Source organism: Podarcis filfolensis, assembly GCF_964270895.1.
Source record: "Podarcis filfolensis genome assembly, chromosome: 2".
Lineage (NCBI taxonomy): Eukaryota > Metazoa > Chordata > Lepidosauria > Squamata > Lacertidae > Podarcis > Podarcis filfolensis.
The window spans coordinates 64,377,787-64,400,486 of NC_139605.1; the positions used below are offsets into that span (position 1 = coordinate 64,377,787).

A 22,700-nucleotide genomic window follows, 5' to 3' on the forward strand; every position below is an offset into this window, starting at 1 on the left:
GGGGGAGTCAGAGTGATGGGTAACGTGTTCAAAGTTTCAAAGATTAGCAAAGGGAGAAGAATTTTAACAAGTGTCTATAATCACTTGTTTGTGGGCCCAGGCATAGTGAGACCATGGTGGGATGTGCAGATGGCAAAGGAAGCAAGAGACAAGTGTTGGATTCAAATTAAGCCACAATTTTATTGGTTCCAGATAAAACAGTGTTGGCAATGGCATTAGGCATGAATTGATTGATGAGCTAGCCCACATGCTGGCTGAAGATCCTCTAGGGCTGACCTAGTTTAATCTCTATTTGGAAGGTTTGTTGAAAAGTCACCAGGTCACAAGCGGTATAGGGCTTTGTCTTGGCTTAAATAAATTTGACACTTCCCTTGAAATATGTAACATTAATCATGCACCTTTAAAATATTGAGTACTGCAATATATACTTCTTTGGGGGAAGGGAAAAAGATTTTTATTGGTTAGATTCATGATGCAGTCATTGCTCTGATTTATCCCGTTTTTTTGTTCCAGGGGGAACTTGGATTGCCTGGCCCGCCTGGAGTTGATGGAGAGAAGGTGTGGCTGGGAGCATTATTAATAAATTTGCATTCAGTTGTGTGACTAAAGTTCTGTAATAGGCTGAAACTACCTATTAAATGTTTGAGAGTTACTAAAGTGGTTGGAATGCATGCAGTCTTCAGAGGCACATATAGGCAAATTGCAAACTCTTCATCCTGCAGTTTTTCCAACCATTCCATATCCTTGACAACCTACTATTTTTTAATCTGCATGGCATGTTGTGTGTGTGTGTGTGTGTGTGTGTGTGTGTGTGTGTGTGTGGAATAGAGACAATAATTGTATATGTGTATATATATATATATATATATATATATATATATATATATATATTGCAATGGTTTTAATTTTGATATGATTTGGTCTCTGTGAGGTTCACACCTGATTGTCATTTCCCAAATAAAGTGTTCATGCAACCGGAACTACAGCTCTGCTCCACCCTCCAATCATTCCTGAGCACAGAGAGGGAAGACAGTGCCATTATCCGATGTTGCATCTTTCCATCCGAGTCTTTATTAAGCACCCCTCCATGATACATGATCAAATTATTGCAGTCAGTAATTTAATTTACATCTAATTCAAAATAAATACTTAAGATTGTTGTGTGCAGGATGAGTGTGTGCATGTCCGAATCTTTATTGAAGTTTCCTGTGCTTTGAAGTGGTCACATCCACCTGATCTATTAAATTCCATTCCACTTCTTAATCAGTGTTTGATTGTCAGCAGTTCCTCTAACACAATCAAAATAAAAAATATTCTAACAGAGTAACACTGGAAAATAATGAATACTATTAATTAAAACCCAATTATCTTACATTCCACCCCCCCCCCTTAAAATTACAGGGTCCTAAAGGTTCAAAAGGAGACCAAGGAAGCTCCGGACTCATAGGACAAAAAGGAGAGAAAGGAGATGTTGGCATGAGTGGTCTCCCAGTATGTCTGTTTTCAGTATCTATTACTAAATACTGTTTTCACAGATACAGTTGTTTGGTATACAAGGTGCATTACACACACATTATGGGAAATGGGTGTGTAAGTGCCTGGTATAGCGTCTCTGATAATCTGAGGGGTGGGGAGATCCCTGAAGGAATTCATAAAGCTACTTGGAAAACAAGGTTAGATTCCTAAATAGAGCCTCCTCACAGAGGCTCCCTGAGAAAGTCATGGTCCACACTTTAAAGAGATCAGTAGGCCCTTTTTTGGCTGGAGCCTGGAATGGCCACTTTGCCCTCAGTCAGGGTGGCATCAGCTGCTGCAGTTCTCAGCATCTGTTCACTAGCAGGATTTGTGTCCAGCCTGTCTCCTCTTTCTGTTCTATTTTGGCTCCCCAGGTTTTTGCACATCCCACTAACTCAGCGAGTATCTGGACAAGATGTGCAATCTGATAGGTAACAAGCAGCCTGAGGTTTCTTTTCTTTTTAAAGTTCCTGTGACTTCTTTTGGCAAAACAACTCCCTCCCCTCAAATTCTATCCTTCAGTTTAAAAATCTACATTTGTGTTTATGGGTGGTGTTCAACTAAGGTTTACTCAGAGGAGACCCACTGCAATTATGGAACATGGCTGAGTTAGGTCCATTCATTTAATTGGTTATGCTCTTGTAAAATACCACCCTCTGCGTTCCCACAGCATTCTTTCTATTGCTGCATCTGCACTCATAATGGAAAAGGGTATTTGTTAGGGGACTGGGGTGATAGATGTAGGTTGTTACTTGAGCAAATTACATTCCAAAGTAACAGTAAGTGACTCTGTTGTCCACTTGTCTGCTGTGAGTATCAGTTCTTTTAATAAAAGAGCTTTCTGGTGCTTCCATTCAGCACCTACCATTTACATATGTTTTGTGGGCTGACAGATGTTTTCTAGCAGGCTGTATTAGGAAATTATTAATTTTAGCTTATAGAAACCTGTTAAAGAAAAGTGTCTGTCAGTATATGTGTATAATACTGATCTGATTTTCCCTTGCCAAGTCCGCCAACCCCTTTTCAGAGTTCGCAGACTACTGAATATGGAGGGCTAGTTTGGGTGGGCATGTGCAGAATGTGTGTGTTCATAACTCTGAATCTATCTGGTGATGAGGGGGGGAAACATGCTGTTCCTTTACATTGTAGGGTCCGAAAGGATTGAAAGGAGACCAAGGAAACCCTGGAATAGCGGGAGAGAGAGGAGAGACAGGAGAAATGGGCTTGTCTGGTCCACCGGTATGTCTGTCTTCAACATAATTTGGGACTAGACGGTTGTCATAGATGCTAATTACCAGAAAAAAGTTAATTTTCACTTGTATGTATTATATATCAGGGGCTTAAGAGCATAAGCATAAGAAAGAGAAACATAAGCCTCGCTCGATCAGGCCAAAGGCCCATCTAAGTCCAGACTCCAGCATCCTGTTCTCTGAGTGTCCAGCTCGATTCCACTTGTGAATCTCTTCACCTCACACTGCCTCTGACAGTGGAGGAAGAGCATAGATACACTAGCTAGTAGCAGTTGATAGCTGTTTCCTCCATATGTTGTTCTACTCATATTTTAAAGCCATTTGAGTTAGTGGCCATCACTGCCTCTTGTGTGAGCAATTACCATGTTTTATCTGTGCGTTGCGTGAAAAAGTGCAGCACAATTCAACCCACACAGACTTCTATAAATGTGTCTTCAGAGGTTTTTAAAAGACTAGCAGTTATTAAGCCATACTTAGCTCCCTGGAGTGGGGAGTTCCAAAAGCATGGAAGATAGTCTTTTCCCCGTTACCTGACAGTCTAATGGCTCTTGCCTCCAAAGCCAATGCTTTGGCAAGCTCAGGCAGGTACAGGTGACTCTTTAGATAACACTGTCTCTTAATCATTTGAGGCTTTATTCATATGCTAGCAGGATGGGAACTACTTTTCTGAAGTGTTATGAACCTGAATCCTGGAGTAAAATTAGGGAGGTGAATTGTTTTGAGTCCTTCCTGGGAGTGAGGGTTGTGATTGGGTGAGAAGAGCCATGTGACTGGCCTCACAGACATGGGTTGCAGGTGCATAGACATCCGCATGAGATCTCGCTATGAAGAAGTGGTTGATAGCAGTTTATATAGATGGGACTTTCTACAAAAAACATGAAGAGTAACAAGCACATTGTATATAGCCATTTACAGTGCTGTCATGCTGCCTACTGTTTCCTAGCACAGCTCAGCTGGAACTGCCAGGCATAGGGGAAATAATTCACCTTCCATTTGCCTGTTACTGACACAATATCAGAGCCAAGAAAAGTTCAGCCCTGCAAGGAAAAACTCCCACCGAAAATTAATAGGTTTGTAGGTTAGTTTAGATAAAGAGAATCCCCACCACAAACTTCTTATTCCACAAACTTTATATCTTAAAATACATCTTCAGACACCAGACTATTTCTTTTTACTATTTAGGGCATTGATGGACCAAAAGGAGAACCTGGCGCTCCCTGTGAGAAGGATCTTGTAAGTTGTAAACATACTGAGAGAGACGTATGTTCCGTTTATCTGTTCTATTTCATTTATGTTTATATCGCCATTAAGAAATGTTCACAATGCAAATACAAAGTAACACAGAGCCAATAGGAAAACATATTTTAAAATTCCCAAATCCGTTACATTGTACAAATCAGCAGTAAGATTAAAGTCCTGTGGGCTGTACAGCAAATCAAAAGATCCAAAAGACCTATGCCCAAACACTATCAGGAGGGGCACATTGTGTGAAGAGGTGCTCCTTAAGCAAATGATGAAACTGAATATTTGGTGGCACATAGCACTCCTCCAAAGGCGACAAATTCCATATGGAGGGTGCCACCACTGAGAAGGCCCCTCCACTGGGTCACCCCACTTCAGGTATTCCACACTGGCAGGACAATAGTCACTTTTTAATATGAAACAGGACTTTTGTTTCACTGAGACTCCACATTACAGGTTCCTGAATTAATATGTGTTGTGACAGTCTTTACTTTTAATAGTATTTTCAGAACCCAAGTCAAAATGCATTCATTTGGAAATAAGTCCTGTTGATTTCAGTGAGAATCACTTACCAATAAAGATCATGACCTAAAGACTGCTTCACATGCTAACAATTTTCCTACAGGCAAGGAACTTTCTTCAACACAACAAGTATTACATATGTCTGCTGTTTTCTGCCTGAACTATCTGTGTACCTCAATACCTGTGTATAAATCAAATATATATGGTAGGCTTTCCAGGATGAAAAACTATCACATCTGATTCGAATTTAAATTGTTTGCCTAAGATACAGAAATGAGGTCAGAAGAGCAGCCTTAGAAATGGCCAAGAGATTAAATTTCAGTCTTCCCCTGAATGGCCTGCCATGCCATCTTTGCACACACCCATCAGCAAGGCATTGGGGAGAACAGAGCACTATTCAGCCTGTGGGTATTGGTTGCATGTGCATACTGCACCCATAATAACCTGGAACACACTCATTATGTGTTACGTTAGCTTTTTTAAAAGAATGTTTTTTTTAAAAAAAATGACTTTTAAAAAATACTTTTTTATTTAATGTTCTTTAAAAAAGTTTTTATTAATTGCTTTGTTCTCTATATTTCTTAAGAGCATTTTCATTCACCAATAATTATTTTTCATTCTAAATGTTTTTTTTATCATGCCCATACAAGTCTGTATTCTGTCAAATCACTTCACTGTGTAACAAAATCCATAGGTGCAGATTATAGCTGAACCAGGACCTCCTGGCGTTCCAGGTCTACCAGGTCCACCAGGCCCTACGGTAAGTCTTCTGTTTTAATACTCAGATTTTTTACCAGGTTACAATCTCTGTGGCTCTAACCTATCCAGGGAGGTTTATTTTGTGTGTAGATCAACAATCATTGATGATGAGTGTACAAATCTAAAATACTTAATCACTGAGTTGTTGCAATAAAATCAATTCAGTACTTTAGCAAATGAGATGATTTTATCTCTAATATTTTATCTACTTTTTCTGTGGGATAAGCATGGAATAACACCCAGCAGAGTTGGGAGCCAAAAAACAAAACCCCGTAACAAGGGTTTCCATGCAGCTATGAAATGATTCCTTGTGTGAAGTAAAATGTTTGTGATGGAATGTAGTGCTAAAGACCCAAACGCCACACTGCACACACGCAGAATAGATGCTGTGCTGAGAGCATGCCCAGAACAGCTAAGCTTCATTAAGCTTGGATCCCAATATGCTCAGCAGGCATTTTACTGCTGACCCTAGTTGTTTGACAGGAAGGTTGATCCCACTGACTATATATAGGAGAGATCCAGATAGTCAAACGTTTCCTTTGATATAATTAGCCATTAGATCAGATCCTAAACCTTCCAGCAGATGGCAAGCCCATACCAGAGCATTGACTTGAGGTACGTAAGTGGACTGTAAGAACTGCTGCGTGGTAATTTCAGCACATATCTGGGGGAGGGGAATTTGGGGGTCCAGCTTGAATAAAAAGTGAACAATGTACACTGTTAAACATTTTCAGTCTTAAAATTTATTTCTCTTTGTTACAACTGTTTGAATGTGGACATTTGTAGCGACACACATATTGGTGATCACAGATTGGTAAGACATTTTCCAGAAAAGGATGCACATTGCCATAGGAAGTATATTTATGGATATTTGGCAGGGGACGGTGAAGTCAGGGTAGGCTCCTTTCTACAATTTTAGAATCCCTGACAACTTCATTATACATAGTTAGATCAAACTTTTATTTTGTTTAGATTGGGGTGGGTTTTTTAACCCATGATAATGGGGGGGGGGATACAAACAAATGTATTCTACCTAGAGAGGAAGTCTGATAGCTGTGTGTACAAAATGAAAGATGTACTAGGGATACTTTAAGCATTCTTTAACAAATGAACTATTGCTGTCTTTAGGGTCCTCAAGGAATACAGGGGCATAAGGTGAGTCTATTACCTAAATGCCATGTGGTTTTTCCAACCTACATTAAATATCTTTGTTGAGATCATGGCATAGTAATATGTGCCCTTGCTTGAAATTCTGCTATTTTACTTCTTGCTGAATACAATTTATTCATGTTATTTAATTATATTGTTGCCAAAGGATACACACTTGAGCCTATCCCTACAGATTTCTTGGGAGGGGAATGTTATCCTTCCCTTTCTTCCTTCAGTTATTTTTAATGTTAAGGCAAATAACTTTTACATTTGCCTTAGTCCATGAATGATGCTTGATACCATTTTCTCTTGTAATTATTTTTCAGTAGCACCTTAGAGACCGACTAAGTTTGTTCTGGGTATAAGTTTTCATAATAATATATATATCATAATTTATTATTTATACCCCACCCATCTGGCTGAGTTTCCCTAGCCACTCTGGGCGGCTCCCAATCGAGTGTTAAAAATGTTAAAAACAATACAGCATTAAATATTAAAAACTTTCCTAAACATGTGCATGCTTATACCCAGAACAAACTTAGTTGGTCTCTAATGTGCTACTGGACATTTTTTTTTATTTCTTGTAATTATGAATCTTTAAAAAAAATTAAGGGGAGATATATTGATCAATTAATCCTTTTGAATATTGGCCAAAATACTGCGGCATTGCCTACTTCAACAGCAAACTAAAAGTTGACAAATAAATAAATGATAGGTAACATCAAGAACATGCCAAGACATTTCGCTTCACTGTTTCCTAGACCTTCCATGATTCTGTGTCCTCAGCATGTCAGTCACCTTCTGGCTGTTCAAACTCCCTTTAGAGTTACCATTTATTGACACTATTTTTAATACATTTACTGTTAAATTTTATAAGACAAATGGGACATGACAGAAGCTACCAGTTTTGCTCTTCATCTGTTTTCCCTGTTCATATTTAAAGAAAGGGAAGTGGTAGGATGTAATTTTTTATGACAAGATTCAGAAAAGATGAACTGAATGGACCACTTTGCCTCTCATCCCCATTTTCCCCAGAGCAGTGGGGTATGGCAGGGCCAGGATTGAGCTACCTTTACCAACCAATCTATAAAAATTAAACACACAGCCTCACTTTAGAGATGAACAAACATGGCTGCCCCCTGGTTTTTCTCACTTGGCTTTAGGAGTTGATATTTCTGTCTGAAAGAAAAATTTCCATGCTCACAGCTTCCTTCCACACTGAAATATAATGTAGATTTCTAAAGAAAAATGCAATGGGTTATATGGTTTCATCTTAAAGAATACTTTTAGAATGATAACTTTAAGACGTGCACCATTCACCAAAACCTGGTGTAGAACAACTGCATTTAAAGTTCTAGCTTTGTGCCTTATTCTTTTCAGGCTATAGGTTGGCCAGTAACATACTAAGATGACAGCATTCTAAAAAAGAAAAAGAAAAACAGTTAGGCCTGTCTACTGTAGCCACATCCTCTGAATTACGCAGGCATATTTGCATGAGTGGCTTCTGTTTCTCTCTACATCAAAATAGAATGTCTGAAAGATATATATTATGGCACAGGCATTGAGGATTTGAGGATAAGGCTTGAATTACAGATCAACTTTCCCCCCAACCTCCCTTGTATTTTCTTTTCTCATATGCATCATTGATATCTTGCAGGGTCCCCAAGGAATTCAAGGACACAAGGTGGGTCACTAAAATTGTGCACACCATTTATGAATTGAACTGGAACTGAGCACAAGGACAAACCACTTTGACCACTGAAGACTAACTAAACTTATCCTAGAGCAGACCCTGCCCTACAATTAGGCCAAATGAGACAGCCAGCTCTGTCAGCAGAAGCTGGGAGGCAGCAGGGTCAGCCTCCCATGTTATTTTCACCCAAGGCCCCTGGCCTTACCCTTCTGTGGGAAGACAGAGGTGGGTGGGTGTGCCACACAGCCTTTCCTACACCCTTAGCCTATTTCATTGCCAGTACTGAAGTAAGATTAAGCTTCAAGTCCAGTCAGCATCTGGGCATGGAATAGGGAGGTGGGATGCCATCTTGTTCTTCAGCTCAGGAAGCAAAATGTCTTGGGCCAACCCCAACTTAGAGCCCACCAGTACAAAAGATTTATTTCAGGCAGATAGATATAAGAACCCAATATAGGTTGAGATCTTTTGGTCACTGCCCAATCTGCCACCAGTCAAATTCCTTTCTGATTCAGACCATGTGAGTTTCAGAAGCAAGAATTCAGGAATGGAATTATACTGTTCATAACTCATACCTTTGGTTTGAAATTTTCTTATGCAATCTATTTTATAAAAAAAATAAAAATGCTTGTATAACTTTATGTAAGCCAATAAAGGGTGTGTTTGCACTTGCCCTTTCCCACAAAATCCGCCGCTGCTGCTATTACCAAGATCAGTGTTTCATTGTTCTACTATCTCTCCCCGCAATCTCTTGTTCCTCTGTAAACAGATACCAAGGCTGGTACTGGGTACTCTTGGTCTGGTGCAATATTATAATAGGGAGCTTTTATTTGTATGTTGACTTGCATTTCCTTTAGTATTTTTAAAAGATACCTTGAGTGAAATTTTGATAACATTAACCTTCATTTTAACTTAATTGAAAAGAATGAATTGGGCATAAAGCAAGTGATTTTTTAAAAAACCAACTAGTTGAAACCCTAATAAATGTATTTGTTTTTATGCAGGGCTCAGATGGTGCAAAGGGTGCAAAAGGTGAAAGTGGTCATAAAGGTGAAAAAGGTGTCCCTGGGCCACATGTGAGTAGTAGTATAAAATCTGCAACATCCTTGTGCTTCAGCAGAAAGCAGAAAGCAGATAGCAATATTCCAAGCCTTTTTCTAGTAGTTTTCTTTTCTCTCTAGGGTCCTGCTGGTACTCCTGGGCTTATCGGTTTACCAGGCACCAAAGGGGAGAAGGTAAGGATGCATATGGATCTGCTATGGGAAATGGGTTAACGCGTTCATCCACCACAGTCCTCCAAAGGAATACAAAATGACTCATAACTGTATTTTATTTTATTTGAAACTACTAAATTTTAATGAAGCAGTAAGCTTCTGTGTTACATAAAAGTTCCTTACAGGCAAACTTAAATTGTTTTCTAAGTATTATTGTAATGGTAGAGAATTTGATAAGAATAGTTATTGAGCCCTACATGGAAATTTAAAACAGATTTCAGACACCTTTTTGAAACCTCATAATTATTGTGTGGTCTTTTTCTCAGAGACTTCCCATCAGTGTTGCAGAGAGTTGCAGCAGTGATAATTCTGATCGTCTGCTGTAAAAGTGTAAAAGTGCATGTGATTAGCTTGTCCGAACTATAGACATCATATCTGAGTCAGTGGTGAAATTCTGCAGTTTTCTGTTTTGTTTTGTTTTTTAAACGATTCGTCTGTGGAAATGGAAAAAACGGAAAATGGAAAAACAACAACACAATAATAGTATTTCCTCTTTGGTTGTTTTGTGTTACTAAAATTACAGAAGTTCTGTTAAAACAAAAATATGTGTGTTGTCCAGATGCTGTACACAGGGGCCAGAACCCAGTCAGCAAAGCACTTTTAATACTTACGGATTTCAATGGGAGGGAGCTGGGTATCTGCTTAACATAAATGTAACCCACTTAACATGGGGAGAAATTCAACATCGCACTAAGGCCGTTGTTCCATCAGGAGAAGCATTTTGGCGTAACAGACAGAATGATATCCTCCCTCTGTGTGCTGTTGTGGATGTTATCCCAACCACCACCACCCCCAAGCCAATTTCAGGGCAGCACTGAAATTGTTTGTACAGGCTGAGGAGGGGAGAAGCCCTATTTCACAAGCATAAGTCCTTGCACAGGGCTTCCTCTGACGGGACCCGTTAGTTGAATCCTGCCCATGATGTCCCACTCTCACCAGTTCACTGTCTCCATTTCTTTCTCTTAACCCTAGGGAAAGCCAGGGGAACCAGGATTAGATGTAAGTAATGAGTATACTATCTATACTATCAGTATGTCAGCAAACAATGCAGGAAGCAATTAAACAGAATTTTTCATACGTTATAAATGATTAGTAGAGGGAGGGGTCATGACTGTGTACCCGGGCAAATGCTTTCTTCTCAGGTTAAGATTTGCCTTTCCTGGCCAAGGGTCTCTGGTTGCATTGTCAGAAGCAACTTCCACCAGCAATCCTAAAGAGTCCCTTGCAATCATAACAGACGCCAGTACTGCTGAGGTGGACCTATTGCCTGATTTGGGGTGGATCTACACTTGTTGCGCTGCAGAGCAATGAACCACTGACAAAGGGAAACTGCCACTGAACCTTATAGAATGTTCAGTTCAATAGCGTTTAGAAGGTCAATGTAGATCCAGCCTTGGTTTATACCAAGGTGAAAGAGGTGTCCCTGGGCCACATATGAGTAGCAGTGTAAGATCTGCAACATCCTTGTGTTTCATCAGGATAAATGCTTTAATAGCAATATCCCAAGTGATTTTTTATTTTTTTTGCACTTTGTAGTGAATCACAGCCTAGCTTTGTTTTTAATGCTGGACTTTATAAATGGTGTTAAGCTGTTCTGGGCTTTGTATGAGGAAGAGTGGGGTGCAAGAAATAAACAAACAGTACTAGCACAAAACATGCACATACTTTTTTTCTGAAAATGTTTCGTTGTCTCAATTCATAGTGGTTGCTTTTAAAAAACAACAACAACAACCTTGTTTTTCCTTTTCCTCATTACCAGAACTATTTGGCACTAAACACATACTTTTCCCCCCATGTTGCTCTTATAGGGTTTCCCAGGCCTAAGAGGAGAAAAAGGAGAAAAAAGTGAGAGAGGAGAAAAGGTCTGTATTGCTTCTAATTCACTGAGCTAAATGTCTGCCTCTAATTCATCTGTTCACACACAAAAAGTCCATACTCACTGACAACATCCCCTTTAATCTTTGAGGACAGGGGAGCCCAACTATATCTTGTTCAATTGAAGCTAGTTCAAATTTGCAGAAATAGTATGTGGTCATATGCCAGATTTTGTAGGTGAATGCATATGCAAGGCAAAAGTATAAAGCATTATGAGCAGTAACCAGGTTTGTTCTTGATGTCCCCCTTTGCTTCTCTCCTACTCCTGATTCCGCTGCCATGCTGCCAAGAGCAAAACCATAGTCTGGCTAAGCACTACATCCAAACCGAAGCAGCTCAGTAGTTTGCTGCTCTCCAAATGAACCATGAGTGCTAACCAAGGTTTGTTCTTAAGTGACCACTCATGGGCTGCATTCACGTAGCAGGTTATTCTTTCTTTCCGGTGCTTCTCTGTTAATTTCTGTATTATATTTGAGCTTTCACATGATATATAAGCTACTTATATAAGTCTAACACAATGCAAACAGGTGGACACTAAATTCAGGACTTAACAAGTGGTATTTCTCTCGCTCGAGTCTTTCAGATTATAAAAGAGCTTTGATTTTTCTGTTGTGTCACAGGGAGAAAGAGGACTTCCAGGTAGAAAAGGAGCAAAAGGGCAAAAGGGAGAGCCAGGGCCGCCTGGATTGGATCAGCCTTGTCCAGTGGTATGGTTTGATATTGCTGGGAATATATGTTTGCTTTAAATTATCTCCGTTGCTTTTTGACATCTGAAGCACAAAAAGGTTTCTGGAGGCAGACTCCTTTGAACTTGGATAACGGCAGAAGGCCAATAGTTGCATTTCTCTAGCCTTTCTTTTTATCATGATGCTGGAACGTCACTTTCTTGGCGTACATGTTTTAGGGTAGACACAAAATAGGAAAGGCAACTCATATGCAAATCAGCAATCAAAGAAAGGAACCCATAAAAAAACAATGTGACTGCTCGCTGTGTGCACAAGCAGGTGGTTCATTCTTCAAGCCAGTTTTGATTTATTTCAGTCTTGTATACAGGCAGTGACCATTTTTGGCGTGTCCGATATGTGTGCAACAGCGTACAATGTGCCAAACCCAGAAGTGACCATGCGCGACTGCCGAAACCCGGAAGTAATCTGTTCCAGTACTTCCGGGTTTCAGCGGGTCCGTAACCTGAAAAAACGCAACCTGAAGTGTCTGTAACCCGAGGTATGTCTCTAAGAGGCATTCTTACAGTTGAAGGACACAAGGAAAGCAGCCCAAGAGGGTGTGGGCCAGGGCCAGTGAGGGATGTGGCCTGAGGAGAGTACAAAGGGCCGAATAAGGGAGGCCTGGAGGACAATATCTGCCCTCCAGGTCAGAGATCTCCCATGCTTAACGTTTCTGTAAGCTTCTGAATTATTTCTTCACTTTTTTCACCTTCTTTCCTTTTTCTTTCTTATAAACTTTTCTATGTATTTCTCCGTTTTCAATTAACAGTTCATTTTTAAAGGGGAGCCAGGTTTACCTGAACTGGATGGTGTGGATATGCTCTGCCCTTTGGTATAGTATCCCCCCTTTCTTTCCTCTTTTGCATGACTTTTTCTGCATAACTTAGCCCTTTTCTTGCATAACATAGTCTTTTTCCGCTTTCTCCCTTCCTTTCCCTCTGGAAGCTCCATTCTTTTATATGAACATGTGGCCAGAATTTGTCAGGTGTCTGTATGATTTGTGAAAGACCAAAAGTTGTACAGACATATGGAAGAACTGACATTTCACAAGCCAGGGCACGCTCTAGTTCGTTCCACTCAGATTCATGCCACGTTGTGAAACTAAACGCTTATATATTTTTAATTCTAGTGTCTGGCTTTGTAGCCAAAGGTGTGTCAATGCTTCTGGCTACTATAAGCTTAGCAAGTTGTATGCATGGACCAGGCAGTTAAATACCTGGAAGGGCGGAGGGAGGAAAACTTTTTAAAACTGATATGAATTTGCACAAACATTTAGTATGTGTGTGTCATTCAGCCACATATTCCTGGATGTCATGGGGTTTGAAACACGTTCTTTGTGCAAATAAGTTTGAGTAGTTTCAGAGTGCACAGGTTGAAATTGACAGCTATGCCTATTTATGTATCTGATGCCACAAATGATTTTAACATTTCAGTTATCTAAAGCACTCTCCTTGTCTTGTGACTTCTGAATGAATGGCCAGCTTGCATACATTATCACATCAGCCAATCCCATAGGCTATAATTATTCTGATGTTGTGAGCCTATTCCACCCCCCTCAAGAGCATTGCTATATCTATACAGATATAAAAATATGCCATTAAAATGCTGGGGGGGGCGGGGAGAACGCTCCCAAGGTATCTGCCATTGACTTTAGATTCTGCTCTACAGCACCATCTAGTGTCACATTTTTATAATGCATTTTTAACATTATAAATTGACCTGTGTAGCCGAGTCGCAAGAAAGAAAATGGTTTGCAAGCAAGGAAAGTATTTTACAACTGATAGCCAGAAACTAAACCTGGAAACAGTATGGATAATACGCAAAGAATGCTTTACCTAAGATAGGTAGGGAAGATGTTCATGCCTCTGCTTGTCCTTTGGCAATGTACTTCCCATTTTGAAAGACAGCCATTCACCAGTCAGTCTCCCGTGTCACAGAGTTGAGCTAAGAGATACTGTCTGAGAGTTGCCTGAAATAATTTTAATTAAATTGGTGTTGAGTTTATCCTTGTATAGCTCTTTCCTCCCTTCATCAAACTCATATTACAGCATGAAACAAAACATCTTAAAATCAAAAAACTAAATTTGCTTTAATACAGAGAGCTTATGAATTTTTTAAGCAATTGTTTATGAATTCGACTAATTGTTTTATTTCTGAAATTTATACATGGAATCTGATTTGTTCCTGCATACCTACTTTTCAAACACAGCACATGGTTTTTGCATGGATATTTCCAATACGTTTATGATAATGGTAGGTCTTGCAGATCAATCATAAATGGTGTGTGTGTGTGTGTGTGTGTGTGTGTGTGTGTGTGTGTGTTGCTGTTATGATTCACTTGGTGCTTTCCAAGAATACAAAATTGTTACTTACTTTTTGCAGGGACCAGATGGATTACCGGTACCAGGATGCTGGCACAAGGTATCGTACCCTACCTTAGATTTTTTCTTTGGCTTGAATTAAGATTGTTGCTTAGCAAGAGTAAGAGCATGGAACTAATACATAATTGAGCTATTTTGTAAAGGGAAAGGGCGGAAAGGGGGAGAAAATGAACTGAGGCAAATGTAGATATCTTTGCTAAATACCCACATATTAATATAGCCATCATAGAGGGATTAGACCAAAGAGACAAGAAACTCAGCATTTTGCTTATGAAATTATAACTAAAATTAATTGGTCAGGAAATATGCCAACTTATTCCTGCTTGATTCTATCTTTTTGATTCTATGCCTGGCAAATAAATCTGGTTTATTTCCATTTTAATGCTGACTTTGCATCTTGCTTTCATGTCCGCATTATGCTATATATATTTTTAAAAAACATTTAGATTAGTGTAAATTTAGGGCAGAGCTGCCCATGATGGTGGCAAACCAGTGTCCTTGAATGCAGCCCACAATCACACAGCAGTAAATTTGTCCTGGCAGGCAGCAATTTCCATGAGAAGCAGAAGGTGAAAGTGGGCCGTCACCATAACCCTCTTCTTAAGTTATTTTTCTGAGTCAGGTTTTAATACTAGAGCTGCATCGATTTTGGATTTCCATACAGTATAGCTAAACAGGGGGAAATGGCTCTGCTGCCATGACTGCTGAGACTCTTTCTGCAAATACTTCATGCTCCCCCACAACTATATGACACTTTTCAATGGGCATGAAGCCATGTACAAAAGTCAGTTCCCCCATTTTAGCTCAGCTCTTGTGTGAGAGGCGAAAACAAAACAACCTAGTGCCTTTTTTTTTCTTTATTATTGTAACTCTTCCTATGTCCAACCAACCTTTTCTGAGAGTCTCTGTGCAGCTTTCCGCTGTAGTGTTTTGTTTTCAGGGCTACATATACAAAGAAGGGCAGCAAATGACTGGGTGGTGCTTCTGTTTCAAGCTATGGTAGAGAGGAAAGCCGTCCCAACCAACAGGAGGATTGCACAAGCAACCTAGAGATTATTACACATGTCAGGCATTATTAAGCAAGGGCAGAGCAATCCCTCAGATCTACTGACTAGAAAAGATGAGGATAGGGTGGAGCTGTCTTTCTACCACTGAGGAAAGCATGTGGACATAGATCTATTGCAGGCATAGATTTCCATAGGCCTATTGCAAGTGGTATTTCTACCTGCAGTAGCTAGTGTTAGGCCCCCAAATGGAGCATTTTAGGGACAGAATGGACTCAGCAGAGGCAGGGCAGAGGTGGCCTTCAGGCGACTGAATCCAAAGCCCATTCATTCCCTCAAGAGGCCCTGGGATTGGGCCCACTAATCTCCCCACCATCCATCTCCTCCAAAAAATTTCCGAATAGCGAGAATTAAAGAAAAAGAATCAGCACTGCTAGATGGAATAATTACATTGCCTACCTTCCACCTTGGATGATACAGCTTTGGAAAAAGTAGATAGTCGTCTACTTTACTCCCTCCACATCCCTCCACATATGATAATAATTATAAAAGATGGAAGTCAGCAATGTCACCAAATAGTTGCAAACACTGTCTCGCAGTAGATGAGAGTGAGATGCATGCTATGCCCGTGTGTGTGTTTTTTTAAACATGTTTGTGTTCTTTTACAGTGATCCTCCAAGCATGGACTGTGTAAATAATAGTGTGATATATTTTGATCTTTTTCTAATTTTTATACAAAAAAGAGGGGGGAAGTCACAAAAAAAACAATAACTCTTCAACAGTAATATATTGATCTTTTTATACTGGATGCTTTCATGTATGGATTTTAAAAGATATAAACGTTTCCAAGGCCCATAGGACAAGCGTACATAACCAACAACTATTTTATAACTGGACACTCTGAAATAATTGGGAATGATTGTTACTTGCTGCTAACGCTACCGTGTGGAATAACAGCACTGAGAAACTGTGCCTTGTGTGCCTTATTGCATGGGAGAAGGAACTTCCCCTCTTCTCAACCGATGGCTTTCAACTCTGCAATTCTGTTGCACATAGCCACAGATAGAAATGGAGGAGAAAATGAAAAAGAAAAAGAAGTTGCAGCCTTAGAAATGAGACAAACGGTGGCTTGTGGATGAATGTAGGAGGAACCTCCAACCCGGAAATACAACACAAACGTTACCACACATGCTGCTACATACCTCCGCCTTGAAGAAAACAGTTACGTTCTTGGTCGTTATGATCATCTCTGTCATCTGTGGCAGCTTTTTCCACATGTAGAAAACTTTGTCGCCGGGAGAACCTCTGCTTATTCATTCTACAATCTGTGACTTAAAGCGGGTTGATTCTCTTCGGGAACTTTTGTAATTACTGCGGAATTGGAAAAACTTGTAGTGCCTCACATTATCATACAGATCACACACAAACACACACACACACAGAGGAAACAGTACAATATTCATCTCAGTTTTACAGATTTGCAGCATAACACCAGTGCTGGTTAAAACCTCTTCCATAGCCACAGTCCATGAGTTGCCAGCTCATGTTTGCAAACTGGGAAGGGATTCCTGTATGAAGTCCAGTGCTTGCTTCCCGGAATTGGCAGGGCTTGCCATATCAGTACTGATAAACTGGAGCTCTGTTTTTGGACTTTGCTCCCCCACTCCCATATGCAGAACCAAGTACACAACTCGAGGAGTATCTTCATTGGTGTGTAAGCACCTCCCAAATAAAACTACCTATGGTCAGAAGTGCAGGAGTTCAATAATAGCATCAGTGGTTGTTTGGTCACTTACTTGGTCATGGAAACAACTCTTTCAGTTTCAGTTCTTCAGAGTAAAGGTGTCTAGGAGAATCTCCATATTTTATGCAGCAAACAAAGGTGCACCAGTGTTACATCAGTGATCCCTTACAGCAAAGCATAAAGTGAGAACAGGCACATTTCTTTAGCGTGCCTGAGAACTTCTGGCCAAATCAAAACACAATGGCTACAAAAAGCATGGAACTCTAGCAATTGATTGGATTGCAGCTCGTCCCAGTGGATTGTGGGTATGAGCACAAATAAGGGAGAAAATACTGCTAGTGGAGTATCCTGCATATTTACCATTGGTATATTGAACAATAGCTTACTAATTTCAAGAACCTAAGCATGTCCACACATAGCCTACCTTGAACCTATATTTGTAGCAATAAGCAATTTCATTTCAAGCAGCACAGCCAAAACTGTTCACCCATTTATGCAACTATATAGTGTTCTATACACCCCTTGTTGTTGTGCTGCCAATGGGATCACATACACACAGTTTGTTTACTTTAGGGATGAGGAGCCATTCCGATGTTGCTGGACTGCAACCCCGTCATCTCAGGTTAGGGCTGATGGGGGCTGCAGTCCAACAGAATCTGGAAGGATACAGGTTAACTTCCACCGGTTTGCTTCCTCTGCCAAACACCACATTGGCGAAACTCTTCACGCTCCAGGTTTCGAATCTTTTATTTAAAAGGCCATGTTAACGAAAATGTTTCACAAGTATACAATGAGTATAGAAAGGTTCTGGCAATGATGTTTTGATGCTGGGTGGATCTAGGAGCATCCAGGAGGCATGCTACCTAAGAAGTAAGGGCTACAGAACATGTTAGGTAGAAGTATATTGCTTGGAAGGTACTGAGGTAAATAGGGAGAGCAGCAGAAGTGGAGTTAATGGCTCCTGGCTCTGAAGAGCACCAATGTCTTCCATAGGGCAAGAAAAAGTTCATCTGGTCCTGCTGGTCTGACCACTGTGATAGCAGAAGCTGTTTGCCTTAGTCCTCTGCCTCACAGCTGTTAAAAGCACAGGAGTTCTCTGTGAGTTGGCAAGCATAGTTGGGAGCAGCTGCAGAACTGACTGAGCAATGTTGACTCGTGGAAAGAGGTTACAGCTTCATGGAAGCATCTGAACCCTTTTGCCTCTGAACATTTAGCTAAGGCCTTATATGACAGTTTCCTCAGTGTCATGTTTGTTTGAACACTAGCAAGCTGTGACAGTGATCAACTAGGCACAAAACTATGATGAAAGCTCACGTTTATAGGAACCAAGGGACATAATACTTCGCGGTTTGAACAAAACCTAGGAAGCCTGGATTTCCCTCTCCCGTTTTATTTTGGTGCTAATTGGCTTCATCCTAATTCAGAGTTTAAGCCCTCATTCCCAGAGATGGGGTGTAATTCTATTCCAAAGTGCTGGTTCGCGTTACTGATCAGAATTCACATGTGTAAGGATGGCATGGTGCTCTCCGTTAGTGTAAGGTAGAAGAGGGGTTCTGGATTGCTATCCTCTGAATCTTTAGCAATAATGTATATTATTTCTATTATTACTACTTGTAAAGTCTTCTAGAAAAACTGCAGTTAATGCTTTAAACAGTGTACAATTCTTCACATGGTAGAAGATGCATACTATACACACAAAAATAGACTATAAAGTTAACATTGCTTCACTTGTTAACTACTTGGGTTACATATAAGATAGCTTTATTGTATGATTTCTGATGTCCATATGGCATTTTGCTCGGTAATGATATTAGACTGTTGTGTAAATGAAGATAAACTACACTGACTTAAGAAAGAAATTAGATACTTTAAATTGTCAATTAAAATGCTGTAACCTTCCATACAAAAGACTAGCTTTCAAGGCTTCCTTGAAAGTCAAACAGCTGTGTGCATAGCTTCGTTTTCTGCATGTAATACTCTTTTACAGGTGGCAAAAACCAGTGGCAAGTCCATGGGCAGCAAAATCAACTCTCTTCTTCCTCGTCTACAGCATATCATTTCCTCCAAATCTTATCTCCTGGCAAAATATTTCCCTGCAGTCTGTAGTGTTTGCTGAGTACACTGTACATCTATCTAATTGCCATTCTGTTAATGTCATCCTTAGCAAAAGGAAAGAAAGCAAAAGGCTGGAGCATGTATGTGGTAGTGTGACAATAGTAATAATGCACAATTATAGCCCCAGTCAAGATAGATGCAGGTGGACCTGCTGCTTTAAATCCCACCCCCCAACTCCCATTTTCGTGCCAAATCCCCTCACTGTTTTCAATTTTGGAAGTTCAGTTAGTAATTTACTGGCTTTGGCGGGGAGGGGGGCAAAGTTTCTGTGAGTGAACACTCAAAAAAAGGCCACATGCATCCATGCCCTTCTGGATCACTGCTTATGAAATTTAATACTGGCTATACTATTCTTTTTTTGAGAAAATAGACAAATTACCTCTTCATCATTCTCTCTTATTAACAGCTGTCAGTGGCAGCACTGGAAAAACAAAATCCAGAAGAAATATTTAAAAGTACTTTTCATTTCTGAACTCTTTTAAAACAACTCATTAGTGCCACAATAAAATATATTTATTCAAGAAGTGGGCACACACAAGTGTAGAAGATACATTGTTCTTTAGCACATTAAACCCATTTTTATTTGTGAGTCCTTGGCAAGCTGTTCAGTGATAACCTATTTGTAAAGAAAGAGCAACCTTCAACAACAGTTATTTCTTCAATTGCAGACAGCACCAAAGTGAGACTCCTTATAAAATGTGACTCCACATCATCTATTGTTAGCAACTGCATATTTTTCTTTCCCTTCCTCCAAGAAGGTCTAAGCGATTTGGAAATATCTATAAGAAGTAATTTAAAAGAACACATAGCGTTATCTCGTTCAATCCACATAACAACTTTATGAGGCATAGGTGCCAACTCCCTGGGGTCTTGGGTGCCCGAGCACCCACAAAATTCCCCATAAAGGGGCTGGGCACCCACAAATTTTGGTGCCAGGGCCATGCACATTGCATGGCACCCATGGTCAAGGGGCTAAGTTGGCACTCCTGTTGTGAGGTAAGTTAAAGGATTGTGAGTTGCCCAAGACCTGCTCCTAAGCTTCATAGTTCAAACCTAAGTCTATACCACATGGAATGCATGTCAGAGTGAATTCACTGAATATATTAGCAATGTGACTCCTGTATGGGATGCTTCAGAACTGCCTATTTTGTCTACATATCATTTATTTTGGTGGTGGCAGCAGGTACTGGCCTGGTTCAAAAGTCATGCTATTCCCCTCCCTCTCTTCCCTTTGTCCCCCAGCACAGCTGCAAGGAAGAATCAGAAGCTTTGCTTCTGCATTAAATTTCTACACACCAGCACCAAGATACAGTAATTTGATCCATTTCTGTTCAGTTAAAGACATACTTCAGATCTGGAGTGGGGAGCCTTTGGCTCTCCAGATGTTGCTGAACTACAGCTCCCACCATCCCTAGCCATTGGCAGTGCTTACTAGGGCTGATGGGAGTTGTAGTTCTAATCTGAAAAGCCAAAGATCCTGTAACTCCTGCTTTAGATACTCATTTAAAATGCTTATCGGCATCACCTTTCATAGCATTGGGAATTGTGGGAAATAACAGCTTTAAAGCCCTGAAAGGAATTCGGTAATTCCTTTTTAATAGAAATGCTCTATTTACAGTGCCTAAGTACCAATTAAAATCACCAAATCACTACTAGCCATCAGAATAGTAGTGATTTGGGTTTTTTAATCAGCACAGTATTTTTAAAAATTGAAGATTATCAACATGGCTTCTTTATATAAGAGGACATTGATATGCTTTCAAAAGCACCAATCTGTGTAGTATGTGAAATAAAGACAATTTTGTTTTACGCTTTAAATTGCTCTTATTTTGAATGGAAATATAAAGAATAGCCAGCATTCAATATTTTAACTACATGTTTTCAGTTTTTGATAATTTTCTAATTTTTCAACTTGATACCTTTAAAAAGTGAAGGTTTGCACTATATGGTACTAAAACCCTTCCATAATTTGATTAAGCAGAATGGACAGGCTTAAATCTCTTCCACTTAAAGAGATGGAACTTGAAAGTATTTCACATCTGCTATATCACGCTGTGTTTATCTCAATAGAATGTTGTGCCACAGAACTGAAAAACAACACTGTCAACGTTTTCAGCCTACTTCTAAATTGGCATTTTGAATATATATTGCTGCAACTATAAATATAGTTTGGCTCTGCCTCTTGTTTATTTCAATGTTTTGCTGTAAAAAAAATGTGCAGTAATAGTAGTTTAAACCCACTGGTGCCCAAGTTGCTCAAGTTTTAAGACAAATTACTGCTACTCATTGCACAGGCAGAAGCTGAACTACAGTGAACAATGTGATTCACTGCTCAATATACAGGAAGATTTTGCTAACTTGCTTGTATGCCTTGCAAAAACTAGGGCATGCTTCTACAGCCCCGGTCAACAGTTTCCCTACAGGCCACTTAAGAGTGGGGAAGGAAGCAACAGCTATAAAGTTTTGTTGTCACAGATGCCACTTTCTGCATACCCCTTTCACCTCTACATTGACAAATGCAATATCTGTCAGGGGCCTGGATTTGGCCCAGGTGCCTCCACTTGCTGCCCCGTTTTACAGTGTGCTGAGCACCTACAGTAACTCTGTATCAGAATGAGTCCTAGTAAATCAAGTGTCCTTGACTTCAAGTGAGAGCAAAGGACAATCCCCCCAAAAAGCAGTTGGACTGCATTATCTTCTACTTTTTGAGATTCTAAGCAAAGATCAACATAATACAACTTGTGTTTTATATTCAGTAAAACTCTTATTCAGGAAGTATATATAGAAGCTGTATGAATGTGCAAATGAAGGGGTTGACAGACTCATAATTACCAAGGTAGTGTCCGGTATTACAAACTGCACATAGAAGTCTCCTTTTCATGCAAGTAATCTCATTCAGTAACTAATAAGTAAAAGGGCTTTGAGAATTATGCCTCTTTCATGAAGAATTTTGTGGAATGTATTTTACATGCTTTATAATGAAATACTCTTCTGAGCTTCAATAAAATGTACGGTATAGCTTAAAGTTGGAAGGGAATATTTATGCGACATGTTTAGTTGTCATTGATTACAACTTTATGTAAAATTTCTAACACGTACAAGCCAGAACAACTGCTATATTTAGTTGTACTATGGGGGAACAACTATTTTTAAAATGAAGGCATTAATACAGTATTATGAATTATTGAATAAAAATATAGACTTGTACTGATCTGTTTTGTAAATTTTACAACTGGCACTGCACAGTTTGGCAGTGTTCCCATTGTTTTGTGCTTTGATTTGTAGTAAGACTTGATATTTGAACCATTTTAGAATAAACTGCTTCTTGTACAGATTGTTTTTACTATGTTGTGAATTATATACCTGCAACATTCCTAACCAGAGCTATAAAACAATCAAAAGCATTTGAATTCAAATTAGCTTCATTATTTTTTGAAATTAAAGTAAGTTGTTCC

The 22,700-nt window shown here is 39.7% G+C and overlaps 1 protein-coding gene across 6 annotated transcripts in view; it reads left to right on the forward strand.

Annotated features, from left to right (window-relative positions):
* Positions 1-22,580, forward strand: part of COL23A1 (collagen type XXIII alpha 1 chain) — a 311,227-nt gene extending 288,647 nt beyond the window's left edge. For all 6 annotated transcript variants that reach the window (XM_083592227.1, XM_083592229.1, XM_083592226.1 and 3 more), the window contains 15 exons: positions 514-558; positions 1,402-1,491; positions 2,665-2,754; positions 3,948-3,998; positions 5,224-5,289; positions 6,417-6,443; positions 8,095-8,121; positions 9,132-9,203; positions 9,309-9,362; positions 10,374-10,400; positions 11,210-11,263; positions 11,897-11,983; positions 12,771-12,833; positions 14,384-14,422; positions 16,443-22,580. In XM_083592227.1, coding sequence (XP_083448353.1) covers positions 514-558; positions 1,402-1,491; positions 2,665-2,754; positions 3,948-3,998; positions 5,224-5,289; positions 6,417-6,443; positions 8,095-8,121; positions 9,132-9,203; positions 9,309-9,362; positions 10,374-10,400; positions 11,210-11,263; positions 11,897-11,983; positions 12,771-12,833; positions 14,384-14,422; positions 16,443-16,496 — 846 coding nt within the window. In that variant the 3' untranslated portion in view covers positions 16,497-22,580. The remainder of the gene's footprint in view (positions 1-513; positions 559-1,401; positions 1,492-2,664; positions 2,755-3,947; positions 3,999-5,223; positions 5,290-6,416; positions 6,444-8,094; positions 8,122-9,131; positions 9,204-9,308; positions 9,363-10,373; positions 10,401-11,209; positions 11,264-11,896; positions 11,984-12,770; positions 12,834-14,383; positions 14,423-16,442) is intronic.
* The last annotated feature ends 120 nt before the right edge of the window (positions 22,581-22,700 follow it).